Consider the following 18111-nt stretch of genomic DNA (forward strand, 5'->3'; position numbering starts at 1 on the left):
CATGAATTGTTCAGTTTTCCTGACTCCAAGCTAGGAGGGACTGCTCTCTGGGCCAAGCTAGGGACCTTCTGGGACTTCATCAGCAGCTCCCGAGAGGCAGTGGGAAAGGCTCTGCATGAGCCTGGCCTTTGCCCTGCACGTACTGGGTGTCTGGTGCCTTCCTCTTCTTCCCCACTGTGTGAGGGGAAGGGGGACATAAGCCCCTCAGACTCCCTAGTCCCAGGCGGATCAGGTGCTGTGGGAGCTGCTAGGCAGGCACGTGTTGGACTGTACCATTGAAATAGCTCGGAGTGTCAGTGGGCCGCCCCCGGGCCAGCACCATGTTCCAGCTGGAGCTGCGAGCCTCTGCCTGGCTGCTCCAGGAGTGCACACCGGAACTCAGGGTGTCCCGTGAGCTCTGAGAGGCCTTTGATGGGTTCTGAAACAACAAGGTGGGCACAGACTCAGGCCCCTGGGCTCAGAACTGCTCATGTTCTAGGCTGGAGCATGGCTCTGTGGGCCTGTTGGGGCTAAATGGGGGGCTGAGGCCATGAGGGGCCCCTGGGTTGGAGGAAGTGAGGAGTGTACCTATGGGGACTGAAGTCCAAGCCTCTTCCCCACTATCCTGTAGCCAAACAGGCCCTAACCCCCCGGTGTGCTGAAGGTGGACTGTCTCATTCTGAGAAACCAGGACCACCTGCCCTGGTGAGGACCCCTCCCAGAAGCAAAGGTGACCCCCATCACCCTCCCTTTACCCACTCCTTGCACATAGCCCATCCACCGGCTGGACACAAAGCCACCTGCTCTGTGCCCTGGCTCCTGGTCCATGGCCACCTCACCTTCTCACTGTCTTCTGACAGGGAGAGGCTGTCAACACTGAGGCACGAGAGAATTTGCTCTTGCTCCTCCAGAGAAAATGGCTGGGACAGGCTGTTCAGAAATAATTCTGCAGAGAAAAGCCAAAGGTGGCTGTGAACGCCTGGGAAGGGGCTGGCTGTGCTGTCAGGGTTCTTCCTGCACAGACTGCAGGAGCCAACCTCTGGGGAGGGGCTGGAGGAAAACTCACACTGGCTGGAAAAAGGATGAAGCACTGGACTTGGTGGGGGCCCAGGCCCCAACCCAGGGACCCAGAGGCCACAGCTATGGCTGCCCATACCTATTTCCAGCTGCTGCAGTTCCTGCTCAGGGAAGGTTGCCTTCCGCTCTGGTGAGCTGGGGTTTTTGGGGGGCGCTGGGTCCAGGGAGGACAGGGGCAGTGGTTCCCACGTCCCAGGTTCCTCCTTGGCCCAGTTCAGGCTTGCAGACCTGTTCCGCTCTGGGGGTTCTGGGGGTAGGGGAGGTTGGAGCTTAGGGGCCCCGCCTGTTGTGTCCTCAGCTGGCTGGGGCCCCGGCTCCCTGGGCTGGGCGTGCACGGTCTGGCGAGAGCGGGCATGGCTTGGCACATGGGCTGGCTGTGGGGGTGGCCGTCTGGGCTCTTTATACTCCCCTCTCCACGGGCTCCTCAGACCTCCCACTACAAAACAGAGAGCACATGTGGTGAGGAGACAGCGGACCAGCACACACTCCAGGCCAGGGAGGCAGCCCTTCCAGGGAGGGAGGACTCTTTCCTCACTAAGGGACACAATTTAGGAGGGTGGTGTGTGGTCTCTGGAGGACGTCTCTTCTGTAGGAGGCTTCCTATAATGCGAATAGGGCAGTATTTTTTACTTTATTCTACTTTCTTTCTAGGTTACAATTGCAAATTTAAAAATTAGAGTTGCTTCCAGAGAAGGATTTTGTGAACATTAATAGTAAAGAGAAGATTTAAAACAGCTCTGGGGTAACACCAGTTTAGAGTTCCCAGGCAAACTGGCCTCCCTGACCCTCCCTCCCTTCCTGCCCCCCACTGCCCCCCAACAGACAGTACTTCCTGAGGCACCATTTCTCTGGAGTAAGGGGCTGTTCATCTGTATCTGGGGTGGTGGGCCACACAAGGTCTCTCTCCTGTTTTATTCCTTTTTCATTCCCATAACCACTGCCTTTCCTCTGACCACCCCATGTGATGCTCTGTTATGTTCCATGTGTCACTCCAGGTTTGAGGACCTTCTTGCAAAGTGCGTGTTGCTTTTATCAATCTTTAAATACGAAGAGGGCATCATGTTCCAGGCCTTGCCCTGTTGGTCCTCTTTTTGCCCAGCATTGTGGTTTTAAGATCCAGGCTGCTTGGTGAACATGGAGTTGCTTTAACTGCTGCAGGGTGCTCCATGGGGCATCCCTGCCTTTGGCCTCTCCTCTCTCCTGGGAGGGACACCCATCTGCACCCAACTCCCCTCTCGCAAATGATGCTGCAGTGCACGTCCTCACACATAACCCCTTGTGGATCTCGTGACAGTCTCTTTGGCAGCGCTCCCAGGATAGAGTGCTGGGCCACAGGTCACTATGTCTGCCCAAGTGCTGCCAGGTGCCCCCCAGCAGACCCCAAGGGCTGCTGCCCCACCTTCCCACCAGCACTTGGTGTTACCAACTTTCTGATTTTTCCCAGTCAAATGGTGGCAAAGTGATACCTGGCTTTATTTCATATTTGCTGATTACTAATGAGTCCGAGCCCCCTTTATATGCTGTAGCCCTTCCCCCATCTCTTGAGCACTGTCTCTGCCTTGAGGTGTAGCACGAGGTACTTCCACTCACATCACCTTGGTCTTCCTACCAAGCCCGACAGTTAGGTTGGTGTCACCTCCAAGCTCTCGATGGGAAACCAAGGCTCTGAGAGGTGGCGTGCCTTGCCCTTGACCACTACACCACTCAGCCGCCTCTTGCCCCTGCAGCCAGCACAGGGTTCTTACCGTGCTGCAGCGCCAGGCTGACCTTCCCCCCCAGCTCCACTGCAGACGCTCGGTGGACAGGCTCTCTCCTCAGCCCCTCCTGGATGGCCTGGGCTGTGAGAGGGCCACAGGAGGGTGGGATCTCCCTCACAGGCGGAGGCTCACTGGCAATCTGGGGGTCAAGAGGCAACGTGTAAGGTGTGCCTCCCCCTCATTTCCCAGCGGCCACTTTCTGTTCTTGCTCTTCCTGACCTACCCCCACCCTGCTGTGCTGGGGTCAGTCACAAGGACTGGAGTGGCCTGGGCTACAGTGAGGGCTGGTGCTTTTCTAAGAAAAGGGACAAAAGGGGCCAGTGGTGCAGGACAGAGCCAGGCAGCCTGCAGAGGTAGCCCAGGGGGTGGACGGAAGAGAGCCCTGACCTGCCATGACTCAGTTATGTCCTCATCTAGGGTCTCCCCTTGAACCCTCAGGTTTGGGTGGAAGTATTTTAGTCGGAATCCCACCTTTAGGATGAGGCCTCCTCCTGCTCTCCTCTGCCACCGAACAGTGGCCCAAATGGGAGGCCACCTCGAGCCTGCAGCCTGGGTCCCGTAGGCAGGCTGGCTTTCCCTCCTGGCCATCCCAGGTGCTGTCACTGACCTTGAGGCAGAGCGGCCCTCGAAAGTACTGGGTCCAAGGGTGGCAGCCATTGAGCATGTGCAGCATCATGCAGCAGCTGCTCCAGACATCCACCTTGGCATCGCAGGGCTTGCCCATCACCACCTCTGGAGCCATGTGGGTCTCTGTGCCGGGGATGTAGTCCCCTGAGAAGAAGAGAGAGACCAAAAAGTCACCTGTGAACTCTGACGGCCAAGAGCCTCGGCAATGACCACTTCAGGCAATTCCTGAGATACCCTGAATCTGTCTCTGTTAAAGTACTTTATATAGAGATAAGGCCTCTAAATCAAACTTGCAGGGGAAGAGCTAAGCTGGATTCTGCTGGGGACTGGTACAAAGAATATAGTAACCAAAGTACAGGCTCAGCCCTTTGGACCAAACCCTTAAAGTGCTTATTAAAAATAGGAGGGGCCTGGACATTGAAAATTAGGCTGTAGGAGACCAATTAATGGCATAATGTTCCTGAAATTTTAACAAGTGGGAAAAAAGGAAAAAGAAAACACATGTGCATAATGACTTGAAGGACTGACACCAGGTGTGAACAGTATTTTTTCCTGGTGATTTGTATTTTTTTATCTTAGCTGTCCTTTCAGCAAAAGATATTAGAAATTATTTCTATAATAAGAAAAAACACTTAAGTTATCTGGAAGTGCAGGGCAGGTGTCCCTGTTCAGTTTACATCTTCAGAATTACCAACACAGTCCTTTAGCAACAAGAAATCACTTGTGTTTGTTTTTCTTTTGCTCAAAATGAAATAATGTTATGCTTAATGCTATCAATGAATAAAGCAGGACACAAAATTGTGTTATAATGGCCTTAACTATGCATAGAAAAAAAAGGACCTGGAAGGAATTATCTAAAATAATCATGATTATCTCTCTGGGCAAGAGGAATGGTGAGAATTTTTTTCCTCCCCTTCCACTTAACTCTGTAGTTGCCAACTATTCAAAAATGGGCATGGATTAATCATCAGAAAAATAAGTTAAAAACACATTTCTCCAGTTACAGAGCCCAGGACCCTTGGATAGCTTTCCTATCATGCTTCTAGAAACTGTGCTCTCAGAGGCACGGGAGGGCTGAGATCACAAGCTGGGAGCCCAGCTCCTCCAAAAGGGCTGGACACAAGGAGTGGAGCCATGGGGGCTCTGAGGCAGAGGACCTGGGGCCGAGCACACGGTGCCGGCCCTTTGACTCCCTTCTCTGTGTAGTGGAACATCAGCAGTGAGCCCCTGACGTGCACTGCATTTAAGCCTACCAACAAAAGCCTTCTAAGCCAGGATTGTTGTGGGCTGGAATATAGTCGTGGACACAAAGTACTCACATCTCTGATTGCCATTATGGAAAGTGCAGAAGGCACATGGCTAATGTTTAGTAAAGGCTACTGGCTATTATCATGTGGGAGGCTCACCTGTGAGCAAAGACTTCCCCAGGCCATCAGGTTGAAGGCACACAGCATGGCCAAAGTCGCAGAGAGCGGCACAGCTCCCATCGCTGGACAGGAGCACATTGTCAGCTGCCAGGCCGCCCCAGAGAAGAGGAGGAACAGGTGAGTCATTTTGGGCCCCTGCCCAATCTGGACCTCCAGTGAGGCAATTTTCTGGCTGACCCTACGTGGCAGCTGCTGCTTCTGATTAGTTTCATTAGTCATGGAGGAAGGGAGGAGGGTATCAGCTCAGGGTAGGGGCAGGCATCAGGCCGGATCTCTGAGGGAGAGGGGACAGGAGCAGTTTATTCCTGGGGAGACTGCCAGACAGAGGGCTGGGAGCACACATTCCCACTTCACACGGGTACAGCACCGTCAGCCTCGCCCAGGCCCTGCTACAGGAGATGACCAGGCAGGCCCAGATCTGGGAGAAAATCAAGTAGGATGGGACGGGGAAGGAGCCCACAGGGGACCAGGGCGTGGGGGCCTGTGCCTCACCTTTGACATCGCCATGCAGAATCCTTCGGGTGTGGAGGTACTCCAGCCCTTCCAGAGCCTGGCCCAGGTAGTAAAGGGCCCGGTCTTCTGGCAGACAGCCCTTCTGCTTTATGAGCTGGCCCAGCGAGCCACCTAGGAGACCAATGGCCAGTCTTTACACGTGGCTTTTCCAGGCCTCCAAGCATGCCAGGGGCAAGGGCCTTCACAGGGCAGGCGGTGGAAAGCAGGCCTTTTCTGCTGATGTCACAGGGTCAAGAGGTTAAAAATGGATTGACTGGGGATCTAGGCAAGACTTGGGGAAATCCTTGGCTCAGAATTTTGAGGGAGAAAGAGCGGCACCTGGCTTTTTACCTTCTAGTAGTTCCATGAAGATGTTGACCCAAGGACCTTCCTTCACAGCTCCATACAAAGGGACAATTCTGGGTGAGGTCAGTCCTGCACATGCCATCAACTCCTCTGCCCGAAACACTTCTACTCGCACCTGGAAGGGCCCAGAGGTGGCTGCAAGTCAGGGTAAGGGCCTAAGGCTAGCTCCCCGGCATACCCTGCACAGAGACCATGCATTTTAAGTGACGAGTCTGAAGCCAGGTAGGACTCTGGTGGGCCTACTGCGACCTGAGAGACTGAACTGGACCCTGGGGGTCAAGGCCAACTAGTACTTGATTCAATTGCTACAGGGCTGATGTGTGTAAAAACAGTCACACAAAACTACAGTCTCCTGGCATGCTACCCACCCCCAAATTTGCCAAAGAACTTTCTTCCCCAGCCCAAATGTCTGGCAGCGTCTATCTAGGACATGAGACATTTTGCTTATCAACACCCATGTCTATTTTCCAGATGCTGGCTTTCTCTGTAGCCAGAGCTAATGCGGCCAAGACTGGCTCTGTCAGTGTCTCTGGATCCTCAGCATCCTTCTCGGCACTTCTCTCAACTCATAATTTATCCTCTTTCCCAAGGGCTTAAATATCCATGTAGATGGGCAGTGTTTGTTTATTCTGTTTGCAGCTGTTTCCCCAGGGCATAGGAGAGGCTTCTGGGAAGGGGCTTGGCCAAGGCGCCTCCTGCAGTGGACTGGCGGGCCTGGAACCACCCACTCCTTTCTGCAGGGACCAGCAGGACATGGTGGGAAGAAATAGGCCTTGGATACAAACATCCTAGGCTAAGAATCTGCCTTGGTCATTTTCAAAGGTAGATCACGTCCCCTAAGCGGTGTTTCCACATGCAAATGGTGGCGATACTGGCATCTGATCCTGAGAGAGAGGACTTGGAGGGATAACGACCAGCAACAGGCCTGGTGACCAGTGGGTGCTCAAAAATGCCAGCTCCCCACTTCCTCCCTCCAGCTCAAGTAAGAACCGCTTGTTAAACACCTGGACTTCCTATTAAAGACTTGTCCTCCTTTGGAGCTGTGGCTGATTTTCCTGTTAGCTTGGAGAGGTACCACCAGTGGGCACCAGGGGGCACAAAAGCGGCCTCTTATAAATCAGTCAGGACTGGGCAGGGTTTTGTTGGGAGACCTGCTGACTTGGCAAACAGCAGCTCTGCCGATGTGGGGCTTTGGGGCTATTGGACTTTTGCCTATCAGTGGGAAATGTCTCTCTTCTGGTTACTTACAAAATATCTGGGTTGGTTAGTCAACTTTCATCAAGTCTGACTCTGTCAGTGTTTCCAGCTCTGAACCTGAGTTGGAACTAACTCACCAGCAGGATTTGTGTTCGCACACGTCTTTGACCCTACTGCTCCTGAGCTGTGAGTTGAAATGAAACACCTTGGGATGCTACAGGCAATTTTACATATTGGAAAGAAAGAGTGATGATTGATATTTGCAGGACGCTTTGTAAACTACTAGCATAAGGTAGTTCTGTTTCAATATTAGATCATGATGCAGTCTCCGATTATTTATTTTTATGTAAGTTTTGGAGGGTGTTGTGACAAAAAAGGCACTTCAGGGAAAATGTGGAGCAGGAAATGAAGGTGAATGGTGTCCAATCTGATTTCAAAGTTTGAGAAGGTCGGCAGGCCAATGAGGCATACCTCCCATTAGTAATTATGGTTGAGAACAGAAGAAAAAATTTTCAACTTGAATGTATTGTTATTCAAATGGTGACTAAGTTGTTAGGATAAAGACTTATTTGACCTGATAATGTAATACATGGAACTGTCATGTACTTGTTTTGGCCTGGGGTGCCATGAAAAATTACTGAGACATTAAGAGCTGTAAACCAGGAAAGTTTGGGAATCTCTGATTTAACTTTTAAGAAATCCTTCAATCCTTCAGAGTGTCCCAGCAATGTTAAAACCTTCCCACTTACCCAGACCAGAGGGGATCAGAGGGGACTCTTCGAAACAGGGTGCTTTAGAAGAATGTGCCAGCCCCCGGGAGAGCAAGCTGGAAGGGCAGTCCTGAGGGAGGCTGGTGGCGAGAAAGCACCTGGGCCTTCTAACCCACCTCTCCTCTCTGGACTTCAGTGTCCCCACCTGTAAAGTGAGGGGCTGAACTGTGCTGAAGATGTTAACAAGAGCTAATATTTAATGCCTACTTACATGCCAGGCACTATTCTAAGCACTTGATAAGCATTAGTTATTTATAACTTACAATATAGCCTATGAGGTGGTATTCTCATTATCTCTATTTTACAGACAGAAGCTGAAGCCTGGACAAGGAAGCTGCCCAAGGTCACTGGGTATAAAGTATCAGAGCTGGGATTGTGGTTGGGGAAGCCTGACTCCAGAGCTGCTGGCTACCCTGCCTCACCAAAGGCCATTCCAGGTGTATTAGCCTTTAAATCCTAACGTGTTTACAGACACCCAGGAGTGAGCACACCTGGATGGAAGTGTGCTCAGCAATCACCTAATTGCCAAAGCCACAAGCCACGAGCCACTTCCCTCTGCTTAATGGTATGCTTGACACTGGGGATCACTTTTGCCTTCTGGAAAATATCCCCTCTTGTTTTCTTTAGTATGCATATCTGCTTTATTTCATCAGTAAAAAAGGAGATAACTCTCTATAAGTTCTTTTAAAGATTCCCAGGAACATAAAATACATGAAAGTGACTAGTGCAGTCTGGGGCACAGAGTAGCCTGATAAATATTAGGGGGTTTGTCCCCTATTTCCTCATCACCATCGAGATAAGTCTCCCTTCTTTGTTCTGCTTTCCTTCTCAACATTCGTCCAGGCTGACCTCGCCCATGTCCCTGGCTGACGGCTGCTTCTACCACCTTCACACCATGTAAATATCCACTCCCTGTTATAATCTGAGCCCCTTCGGTCAGGAGTGTAGATTCCGCACCTCTGTCTCCAGCCCCTGGCGCAGTGTCTGGCACAGAGCAAGTGCTTGGCAACAGCTGTCTTGATTTGGCCAAGGCCACACTATTCCAGATCACTGGCAGAGTCAAAAAGGAGGCTCCCGGAACTCCATGCTCCAGCCAGATGTTCTCAAATAAATGGTTTTTAACTCTTCCGACCACAGATCCCTTCAAAAATCTGATAAATGATACAGACCCTTACCCATCAAAAATGTGTGTGCATCCATACATGCCACACACATACACACGTTAGAATAAAGCTCCATGAGTTCATGGAGCCTATGAATTCATCCTCTAACTAGGCTAAGAACTTAGACATTGGCTGTTAAAAAGCACCGAAGAGATGTCCATGTACCAATAAGGAAATCTGTCCATGATACACCATTACATGAAGAAACATCGTGCAGAACAACCTCTAGAGTACAATCTCATTTTAATAAACTACATATGTATATATGCATAACAAGTCTAAAAAGGTTTAAGTCAAAAGATGGTGACCTCTGAGAATGGATTGGGGGAATAGGGAGACATTTGCTTTTTGGGGTATCATTTGAATTTTTTTATAATGAGCCTATATTTATTTGCAATTAAAAGATTAAACAAAACCTTAAAAGACAAAAACCAAAAACCCTACATTAAGCCCTAGTCTTGTGACCAATCAGCATCTGACCTGGGGCCACACGTCTAGAGGGAGGACCAAGGGAGTGCTGTTGTCACCCCTGTGCTGGGCCCTCCACGGGGAGCATGGGAAGGTGCACAGACTTGCTTGGATCCTATGTGCAGCCTGACCTCTGACCTCTCTCCCACCCACTCCGTGGGGAACTGTTGCTTAGATTTTCCAGCTGATAATCCCGAAGGACACTACTGCCTGCCCGACCCTCTCCACATGAAAGAAGCCATCCCCACTAGACTGCGCTGGAGGAGGCGGAGGTCTAAGCGGCGGCTCCGGTGGGCTCAAGCAGCTGCTCTGGCTCTCAGGGGTCTGTGTGCTTGGAGGTTTTCTGACTGGCTTGGGAGGTGAGAAATGGAGTATTTGCCCTCTTCTACTATATTAGGGTTGTTTACCATGTTGCCTAGGACTCTGAGAACCTCAGCAGGAGAACAGCTGAGAAGCCCAGTGACTAAGCTCCCCAGCACTGGGCATTGATCTCCAGGACACTTCACACTCTCGACCTCCGCCCCCTGCCTCCAGGAGGGACAGCTGAGCCTTCTCCGGTGGCTGAGGGAGGGACCTGCAGCTGCGGAGGCCAGGCACGTGGCCTTGGCATCCCAGCAGAAGATGACAGCCCATGCTGGCAAGAACTCAGCACGTGTTTCAGCCAGTGGGGGTGACAGGGGCAGCTTGCTTGTCTGACACAGTACACCTGAAGTCTGGGGTAATACCTATGGATAGTCCCCTCTCTCATCCCATTGCCCTGAGGCCCAAACTCGAGAACTCTTACCACCCTGGCCCACAGATAAGCCAGGGCAGCCAGGTTTCTCTGCATCACACCCTTAAAGCCACAGGCACCCATGAGTGGTGGGGTTGGTGGTGTCACTCTGCAGGGGGCCTGAGCATGCTGGGCCTGCCTGGTCTCTCTGGTCCCTTTCCTTGGGGATCAGTGTGCCCTTGACAAAGGTCATTTGAAATAAGGTCCATCTCTGAGCTAGCTTGTTTCCCCTTGCTGAGGCCAAGGAAATGGCCCACTGAAATGTTCCTGATTTCTGCCTTCTGAGGTCCTGGGTGCCAGCTCTGGGACTGTTTGGGCCAAGGACAAGGCAGCTTCCAATCACAATGAGCTGAGAGTTGGTGGTAGGAGAAAAGACATCGCAGGGGCACAGGGTCGACACCCCTCAAGGTCTGCGGCTGCTGGGCCAGGACAGTGTGATCTGACGGGAGGAGGCCTCAGTTCCAGGGTGGCTCTGTGCAAGGCACACTGCCCTCTCTGGTCTCCAGTTCTAACATTGTTGAGATGAGGCAGCGGGAGGGATGATACACGCTTCTGCCTTGAACCAAAATCCTAGAACCGTGAGTGTTCCTCCCACACTCCTTCTTGCAGAGTGGTTCAAAGCTGAATCCTAAGCCAGATAAACCTGGATCTCATTTCCTCATGATGGCCATCTCCCAGGACCTACATAGCTGGCCACCAGGAGGCAGAGCCCACCTCAGATCTGACTCCCCAAGTGCATGGCCTCCTCTGGAAGGCACGTATTAGGTGGAGGCTATTGCTCTTGTTACTACCTTCCGGTCCAGGTGTGGGCAGCCGCACTAAGTGGTTTAGGGGTTTCAGCTCAATGTGAAGTTCACAAAGACCCAACTGCGTTCTGGGTTTTGCCTGGCTCCCTAAAGGCCTGGGCGTCAGGAGTGGCTAGGGCTGCAGGCGCAGTCTCTCCCTCCCTCTCGCTTACACACATAGGGAGGGCAGCTCCCAGGCAGGGCTGTGTGACTGCGGCCGCTCCCTTCTGGTTCCAGCTGACCCAGCTGCCTAGCCATAATCAGACTCTGTTAACAGGTCAGATCCATGGCCACCCTATCTTTTGACTAGGCTGTGACTATCCTTGAAAGAAAGCAGAGGGAAAACCGCAGGCCACCTGCCTGGCTTCCCTCTTCAGCACTGGAGCCCTGGCGTGCCTTTTTGTTTCTGGTGTACCTTTTTGACAGCACACTGGAAGCCGGTCTGCTTGTCCTCCATCCTATGCACCTCTCCAAAGGAGCCTCTGCCCAGGCAGGGCTGGCGTGCAGCCCAGTGGACCTCCTCTCGGTACTCATAATCCACCGGCTTGAGTTTCTGGGGTTGGCAGGAGAGAGAGGCCAGGTTCAGTGGTCAGAGCGGTGGAGGGACGAAGGGTTACAGTGAAGAAGACTGTCCAGCCAGTGGCCCTTACCGGGCTGCTGAGCCCCCACAACCAAAGACAGTGCCAGGTCTGAGGCAGGGCTCTGGAGGGGCAGGACCAGAGTGGGTGACGGGAATAAGAAGGCAAAGGAGAGCTTCACGGATGCCCCAGGCCAGCCAATCCCTATGATGGGAAAACCTTCCCAGGCTAGGGGTTGTGGGATAGAGATGAAACGGCCAATAACCTGGACAGTGAGCCATAAAGTAGGAGAAAGGGAGGGACAGTGAAGAGAGGCAGGGCACAGGGATGTCAAAGTTGGATGGCATAAAACCTGAAAATTTAAGTCTGGCAAATCACTTAGAGGTACAAAGTGCTCTAGTAAGAGAACTAGAAGAAAGGGGCAGGCAGGCAGGTAGTGAAGATGGGCAGAGTCCTTTTTTCATCTCGGGCGTGAAAGGTAACATCTGCAGTTGATGTTTGCTTATTCCTATTTCTCAGCCTATGTATTATTTGTAAAACACAGCCACACATGTATACACCATCAGCAACACGGAGGGAACCAACCAGAAGAACACAGAAAAAGTTCAAACACTGAAAAGGGAGTCTGGGAGTAGAGTAGGGGGCCACTGCTTTTCATCAATGAGAAGTACTTCTCCATTATTTAACTCGTTATCACATGCATCAGTGACATTGATAAAGACAGAAAACTTCTCCCCAAAGGGTGGGAACCAGAAAGCAGGTCTGGCAGCTTCTGAGTGATGCTCCTCCTGCCGCAGGTGCCCCCTGACTCCTAGCTGAGGCTCTTAGCCCTGGAGTCGGGTGGTGGTGGTGTGTGTACCTGTGTTTGGGGGATCGCCTACCTCAGTAAGCAGGACTCCCTCGCTGTCCTCTGTTTCGGGGCTGGGCCCCTGGGGCTTGGAGCCCCCTGCCGACCAGGTCTTGGCCAGGCTGGCCAGGCTATGGGCCGGGCCTGAGCTCACACTGCCTCGCAGAGCATGCACCAAGTATTCCTCCACAGAAAACTTCTCACATGTGCCGCGAGTTGGGCAGCCGGGCTCCAGGTGTGGGCCAGGCAAGGGCTTCTGACTGTCTACACAGGCCAGTTTGCCCAGGTATGGACCTGGCAGGGGCTTCTGACTGTCTATGTAGGCCAGTTTGCCCAGGAAGAAGGACTCTAAGGGGTGAGGTTTCCAGGGCTGGAGAGGGTAGAATGGGAAGGGATGGGGCAGTCTACTGTAGGGGAAGGGGTGAGAGGGCTGGGGCAGGGGCCCTATGTCCTGGGGGTGGTGGAGTTTCCACACGTGGTTTAGACACTGCAAGGGGCTGATCAGTTTATGGAGTTCCGATCGAGGCAGTGCTGGCCGCAGGCTCTCCCCAAGTTTCTTAAAACAGAGTTGGCCAAGGCCTGGCTCCTTCAGAGGCTTGGTGAACTGGAGGGTGTTTCTAACATATGGGGCACTTAGCGGAGACTCATCCTCCTGTGGGGGAAAATGCAGGTTAGGACACAGGGCCAGGGATAAGGCAGCAGCACCAATCCAAAGGCCCCAGGAGTCTGGGGCCTGGGGTGTGGTGACAGGTCTCACCTGCACGGGGACTGTGCAGCTCTCCTGCTCAGGAGTTCTGGGGAGGGGTTTGGCCAAGGTCACTCCTGCCTGAGCCAGGGACTTTGAGCTCTTCTTCTTGCGTTTTTTCTGGGCTTTGCTGCGACGCTTCCCCTTCCAAAACACACGGGCCATTTTGCCCTCGGTTGCATGGGCCACATTGTTGGGAATTTGATCGAGACTCTCGGACTGGCTGTCAAATGGGACAGATAGGCGTTTTGAGTGTGGGGAGGCAGGAAGACCTAACAGGTAGCTGCCGTTAGAATCATATCCACCCGAAGGTAAATCCCAGCCTAGTTAGTACTTGTGTGAATGTGGGAAAGTTCCTAAACCACAGGGAACCTCAGTTTTCTTATTTTAAAATTGGGGTGGTATTTTCTGCCACACAGGTGGAGATGAGGTTTAAGTGAATCAGCCTATCTCTGTGCCCGACCCCAAAGCCAGCTGCCAATAAGCAGCAGTTATCACTGTTGTGACAGGTGAGCCCCTCTCCTCTGCTGGGGGGAGGAGCGTGTGGGGTAGACACAGCGTTCTCTTGCTGCTCTCCAAGGAGGGCTGCCTCTGGCAAGGTCCTGGAAGGGGGTGTGCGACTCAGAGGGCCGCACTCCACGGTGGGCAATCTCAGCTCTGATTGACGAGGGTTTGTTTCTATGACCTCTGGCAGGAGGAACAGTTGAGGTTGTTCACCTTCACCCCCCTGGTTCCTGGAGATGCCTGGCTGGTGTAGGAATGTGAGGAGTTGCACACACAGACGCCTGGGCTAGTACCAGGGAAGCCTGCCCTTCTCTGACGGCCTAGGGGCTCACCTCCGTCACAGATCTAAGTTGGCTCTTACCCTTGCCAGGTACGAAGGCACTGGCAACACAAGAGTTTCTAAAAAGGGCTGCTGCCAAACAGCTTTGGAGCAGACGGCAGCCTCAGCCACTCCCCATGGCCTCATCTTCTGCCCCCATCCCCCTGACAAGGGAGGCAGACCCACCCAAGTCCTGAAGGGCTGCTACAGGTTTCTCTCAGGCAGCTGAAAGCAGTAGGTCCATCAGAAACCCCCTACCCTGGGCCAAAAGGCATCTGGGAGAGTGTAAAGAATCTGACCAAACACTGAGCGTTTTTGGTTCAAGGCAGCAGCCTTCCCCACGGTCTTCCCCACAATCTTTTTATCACTAGCAATTTCCAAATTCCAATGGTAAAAAGGTCCACCTGGTGGTAGAGGAGGGAATTGTTTTCAGGTTCATCTTTTGCCAAAAATCATCTTTGGGGGCAGGGTGCCTGGGAAAACACTGAGCCTCCCTCCAGCTTTCTTTCCACAGGGTCCCTGAGCTTCAGGTCTGTGGCCCCACCTGTTTCTAAGCCTCCATCCCTCCTTGGGTGTATCTCTCAGGAGAAAAGACACCAGCAGGTTTCTCCCACAGTTAGAGCCCCTCCGGGCCTGCACTCGGGTCACGCACCAGTGGGAAAGTGACTCCTGTTCCCAGCACCCTCCCTATTGATGGGAAACGAGGGGAGCAGCAAGGACTCTGAGGGGAATAAAAATAAATGTCAAGTTGATGGGACCCAGAGGCAGTCATCCACACTCCGTGAAAAGCTTTTGAAAAGCTTATTTGGCCGAGAGAGCAGCTCAGCCAAGAAAGCCTGGGTGGGTTCCAAGAGTTGAACCACAGGTGCTGAGGGAGGGTGCCAGGGGTCACTTGGGAGCAGCCTGGGCAAGCAGCTGGGGGAGCGAGGGCTCCGGTTTCAGCTCCCTGGGTCCCACTCAAGCTTGCCTCCTTACCTGTACTGTTTGGACCCAGCGATGAAAATCCGTTCTGAAAAGGTGGGGCTGAACTCTTGGCTATTCTCACCTTGTAAGTAAAAGAGAAGGGGTTGAACAAGCACAGTGGAGTGAACAAACAGGAGTTCAGCACTTAGGAGAGATACTACCCTCCTGGGGCACTTCTCCTTCCCAGACCACCTACAACTGCCAATGCCAGCAGCCCTCACTGTCTCAGCCCCTCACCCCACCCTCCAGCTGGAGGTCAGGAGCAGAAGGCATGCCTCTAATATGGGACTGTGGGGGCACCCACTTACTTCACAGCTGAAGCTTAAGTGAGGTGACCCAACGCAGTGCCTGGCAGAGGCCAACAGAAACTATTATATAGTTATATATGTATGTGTGTATGTGTGTGTGTGTGTGTGTGTGTGTGTGTGTATAACATTATGTTACTCATTCCAATTTAATTTTTATCCTCTCATCTTGCCTCAAAACCAGCCAGAAGGAAGTGGAAAATGAGAGGAAGGGGTGAGTGGAAGTGCTATTGTGGATAGATTGTGGATATTGATATGATAGGGGTGAGTGGAAGTGCTATTGTGGATAGAATAATTAGGGGTGAAGTTAGTTTTGTAATTTTTATTGTTTCAAATTGTCATTTTATTTTTATGTTGTTGGCAGCTGGAAGTATTGTTAGTGTTGTGGAGTATCCTAGGCGTACGTATAAGTGGAAAAATGCTACCATGAGCTGTTGGTCTTGCAGGCTCCACCCTAAGAATGCTCCTGGGTTACAGGGTAGGTGTGGGGGGAGAGGAGGGCTCCTGGGTCCCACCCTCCTGGGAGTGTCTTAGGTTCTGGTGGCAGCTACCATTCCGAGTCATTTTGAGGTATCATGAGTGGAAGCACAAAGGCCCAGAGGGGGCCTCACCCTGCAGTGGCCTTTGGCCCCTTGACTGGCCCAGCAGGCCCCAAAGCAGGTGTTCATTCTCAGGGCGGGGCCACCTCGAGGTGGAAGGTGGTGCAAAGCCTACGGGCCACAAAGGGGCTTTCCAGGAGACCTGGCCTTTCCTGTCTGGGGCCTCTCCAGAGATGCTTAGGCTGCTCAAGGTCACAGCGGAAGGCTAATGGTCTGCTTGACGATCCTGCCAAGATCCCCAGGACCTGGGCAGCCCATGCATTCCTGCCTCCCAGCTCTCCTCCCTGCTCTGGTTATGATGGGCAGAAGCCTCCATTTGCCACTTCTCCCTTCCTGCATCCCACTCCCTAACACAACTATAGCTCCCGCGTCACACTCATTCTTAGCTTAATCCCCAAGTTGTGACTTGTGGGAATCTCATAGCAGTCACCCTGACCTCCCTTTTCCACAGGGGTCCTGAGCCTCACCTGTGCACAGCCGCCCTTGCACGAGGACTGCACCTGCCTGCAGACCCAGACGCCCGCCCACCCTGCCACCAGCCCCAATCCGGGCCCCTTACATTCAGCCTGGGCAATGATGGAGATGGCTGCCAGCCCTCCCTCGGAGCCGTCCTTGGCCGTGCCTTTGGTAATCACGTCGTTCAGGATCTCCCACTTCCCGCAGAACACTGGGCTCTTCTCCACGGCCTCAAGCTTGTTGATGGAGCTTTCTTTCTTCCCCATGGCCTGTGTCTTCTCCTTGGCTTTGGCGAGCTCCTTCTGCTGCCCGACCGCCAAGCCAGGGGCGCCTGGGCAGGCCATTTCCATCACTGCCATCTCCAAGGCTCACGCTCACACTGAGAGACCAAACACAGAAGGGGTCACTCCCAGACCCCAAGGGGCCCAGGGCTGGTTTGGGTCAGAGGAGAAAAGCAGGAGGAAAAGGGTCTCTGTTTCTTTATGCCACATTCTCCTCCAAACATCTCAAATGGCAAAGGAGACAACCTCTCAACATCTATGATTGTTCCATGTGGTGTAAGCCCCCCACAGTCCTACTGGCACACCACCAAAAACAGACTCCTCTGCTTTGCCCAATAAAAGAGGATTCCAGCCCACCTCCTCCCAGTCAGCCACAGCAGAAACATCTGGGTTGGTTCTTTCTTGCCTTTATAAATAATGGCTGAATCTTTTTCTCTTGTTTGTGGGGAAATTTGCTTCCCTAGAACACAGTGGTGGATCCTATGCTCCAAAACCATCAGGCACTTCACTGACTTTGAACAAGGCTTGCCTTCTTAGAGGACATGTCTACACTATCAACGTGGCTTTTCTCCAAGTGGGGAAAATCAAGTTTTCATTCCCTAGTAGGAAGTATATATATGCACACACACACATGCATATATATGAAATTTTACAAAGTTTAAAATATGAGCATGCAAATGACAGCCCCAGTACTTGGCGCCTCCCCAGGATCATCTGTCCGTGGCTCTCCAGGAGGAATTGACGTGATTCCTCTGTGATTTCCAAACTTACTTGCTGAAAACCTTTCCTAGGGATCACTTTTCTTTTAGGTGATCTTAGTAGTGCAGTTTACATTAGAGCTCCCAACACCAACCTATACCCCTAGAAACAGGAGGACCAAGGATAAGAATTTACCTCTCTCTGGGGTCTATCTCCATCAGCCGTGGGTGTTACTAGGCAGCTACAAGGGAGAGTCGGCCCAGCATTGAGACAATCTGTGCAAATGGTTTGTGAACTGGAATTGTTGTGAAAGAGACAGCACTAATCTGAGACTGTTACCATTTGACTGGGATGGTGAACTCTCAGAGGCCAGGGCCCTTCTGGGTCATGACTTGGTTTAGATAAAGTCTGAGAAGGCATTAAATTCAGACAGGTTTTTAATAAGTGGTGTCTGCTGGCAGGTTGGTCTTAAAGCTGTTACTAACAGATGCAGTCTTCTGCTATAATGCCATTCATTCTGGATCATGCCTCTGCTTGCTCTTGGGGCAGAAAGGCAGACCATGTGAAACCAAACCCCAAATGCCTCTGGCCCTCTGCCCTATCAGGCTGGAAGCTTAAAGGAGACAGTGGGAAGTGAGGACACTATGCTGAAGCCTTCCTCCTACCGAAACACCCAATGGCTATGAAAGGCTGAGCCAGCTCAGCTGGAGGTGGGGTGAGGGTGGAATGAGTGTGTTGGTCACTGCTAATTTGATCCTTAGAGCTCTGCCTTCAAGGGCCTACTGGCTCTGAACTCCAAGCAGCTCCAGCTTTCAGCGTGGATGCCGGGGTTTGGTCCTGAAGGCTGGATGCTGAGGGAGCTGAATGGGCACCTCCTGGTTACCTGATGACTGAAGAAGTCTAAGGGGTATTCTGATTTCCAGGTAGGGGAAAGT

The 18111-nt window shown here is 52.3% G+C and overlaps 1 protein-coding gene and 1 long non-coding RNA gene across 5 annotated transcripts in view; one reads left to right on the top strand and one right to left on the bottom strand.

The window, feature by feature from the left end:
- The window catches only part of MAP3K14 (mitogen-activated protein kinase kinase kinase 14), a 40612-nt gene that overhangs the window by 2712 nt on the left and 19789 nt on the right, over positions 1–18111 (bottom strand). Inside the window, exons 2-14 of one of the 2 annotated variants that reach the window (XM_036997071.2) lie at positions 16300–16575; positions 14849–14918; positions 13063–13273; positions 12340–12957; positions 11296–11433; positions 5711–5840; positions 5360–5491; positions 4847–4951; positions 3421–3584; positions 2802–2952; positions 1136–1303; positions 819–925; positions 274–418 (exon numbers count right to left, since the gene is read on the bottom strand). In XM_036997071.2, the coding sequence (XP_036852966.1) occupies positions 274–418; positions 819–925; positions 1136–1303; positions 2802–2952; positions 3421–3584; positions 4847–4951; positions 5360–5491; positions 5711–5840; positions 11296–11433; positions 12340–12957; positions 13063–13273; positions 14849–14918; positions 16300–16555 (2395 nt within the window). In that variant the 5' untranslated portion in view covers positions 16556–16575. Of the gene's footprint in view, positions 1–273; positions 419–818; positions 926–1135; positions 1493–2801; positions 2953–3420; positions 3585–4846; positions 4952–5359; positions 5492–5710; positions 5841–11295; positions 11434–12339; positions 12958–13062; positions 13274–14848; positions 14919–16299; positions 16576–18111 lie in introns of both variants that reach the window. The other variant, XM_036997070.2, reaches the window with a different exon arrangement.
- On the top strand, positions 3581–16361 carry LOC108386998 (uncharacterized). 3 transcript variants are annotated; one of them, XR_012130814.1, is made up of 6 exons: positions 3581–4984; positions 5759–5872; positions 6548–6707; positions 8000–8257; positions 9499–9682; positions 16192–16361. It is a non-coding gene; the product is annotated as an uncharacterized lncRNA (long non-coding RNA). The 3 variants fall into 3 exon arrangements; XR_001850705.3 differs by lacking the exon at positions 3581–4984 and having other exon boundaries at positions 5011–5872; XR_012130815.1 differs by lacking the exon at positions 3581–4984 and having other exon boundaries at positions 5011–5872; positions 6552–6707.

Source organism: Manis javanica, chromosome 4 (assembly GCF_040802235.1).
Source record: "Manis javanica isolate MJ-LG chromosome 4, MJ_LKY, whole genome shotgun sequence".
NCBI classification, from domain to species: Eukaryota; Metazoa; Chordata; class Mammalia; order Pholidota; family Manidae; genus Manis; species Manis javanica.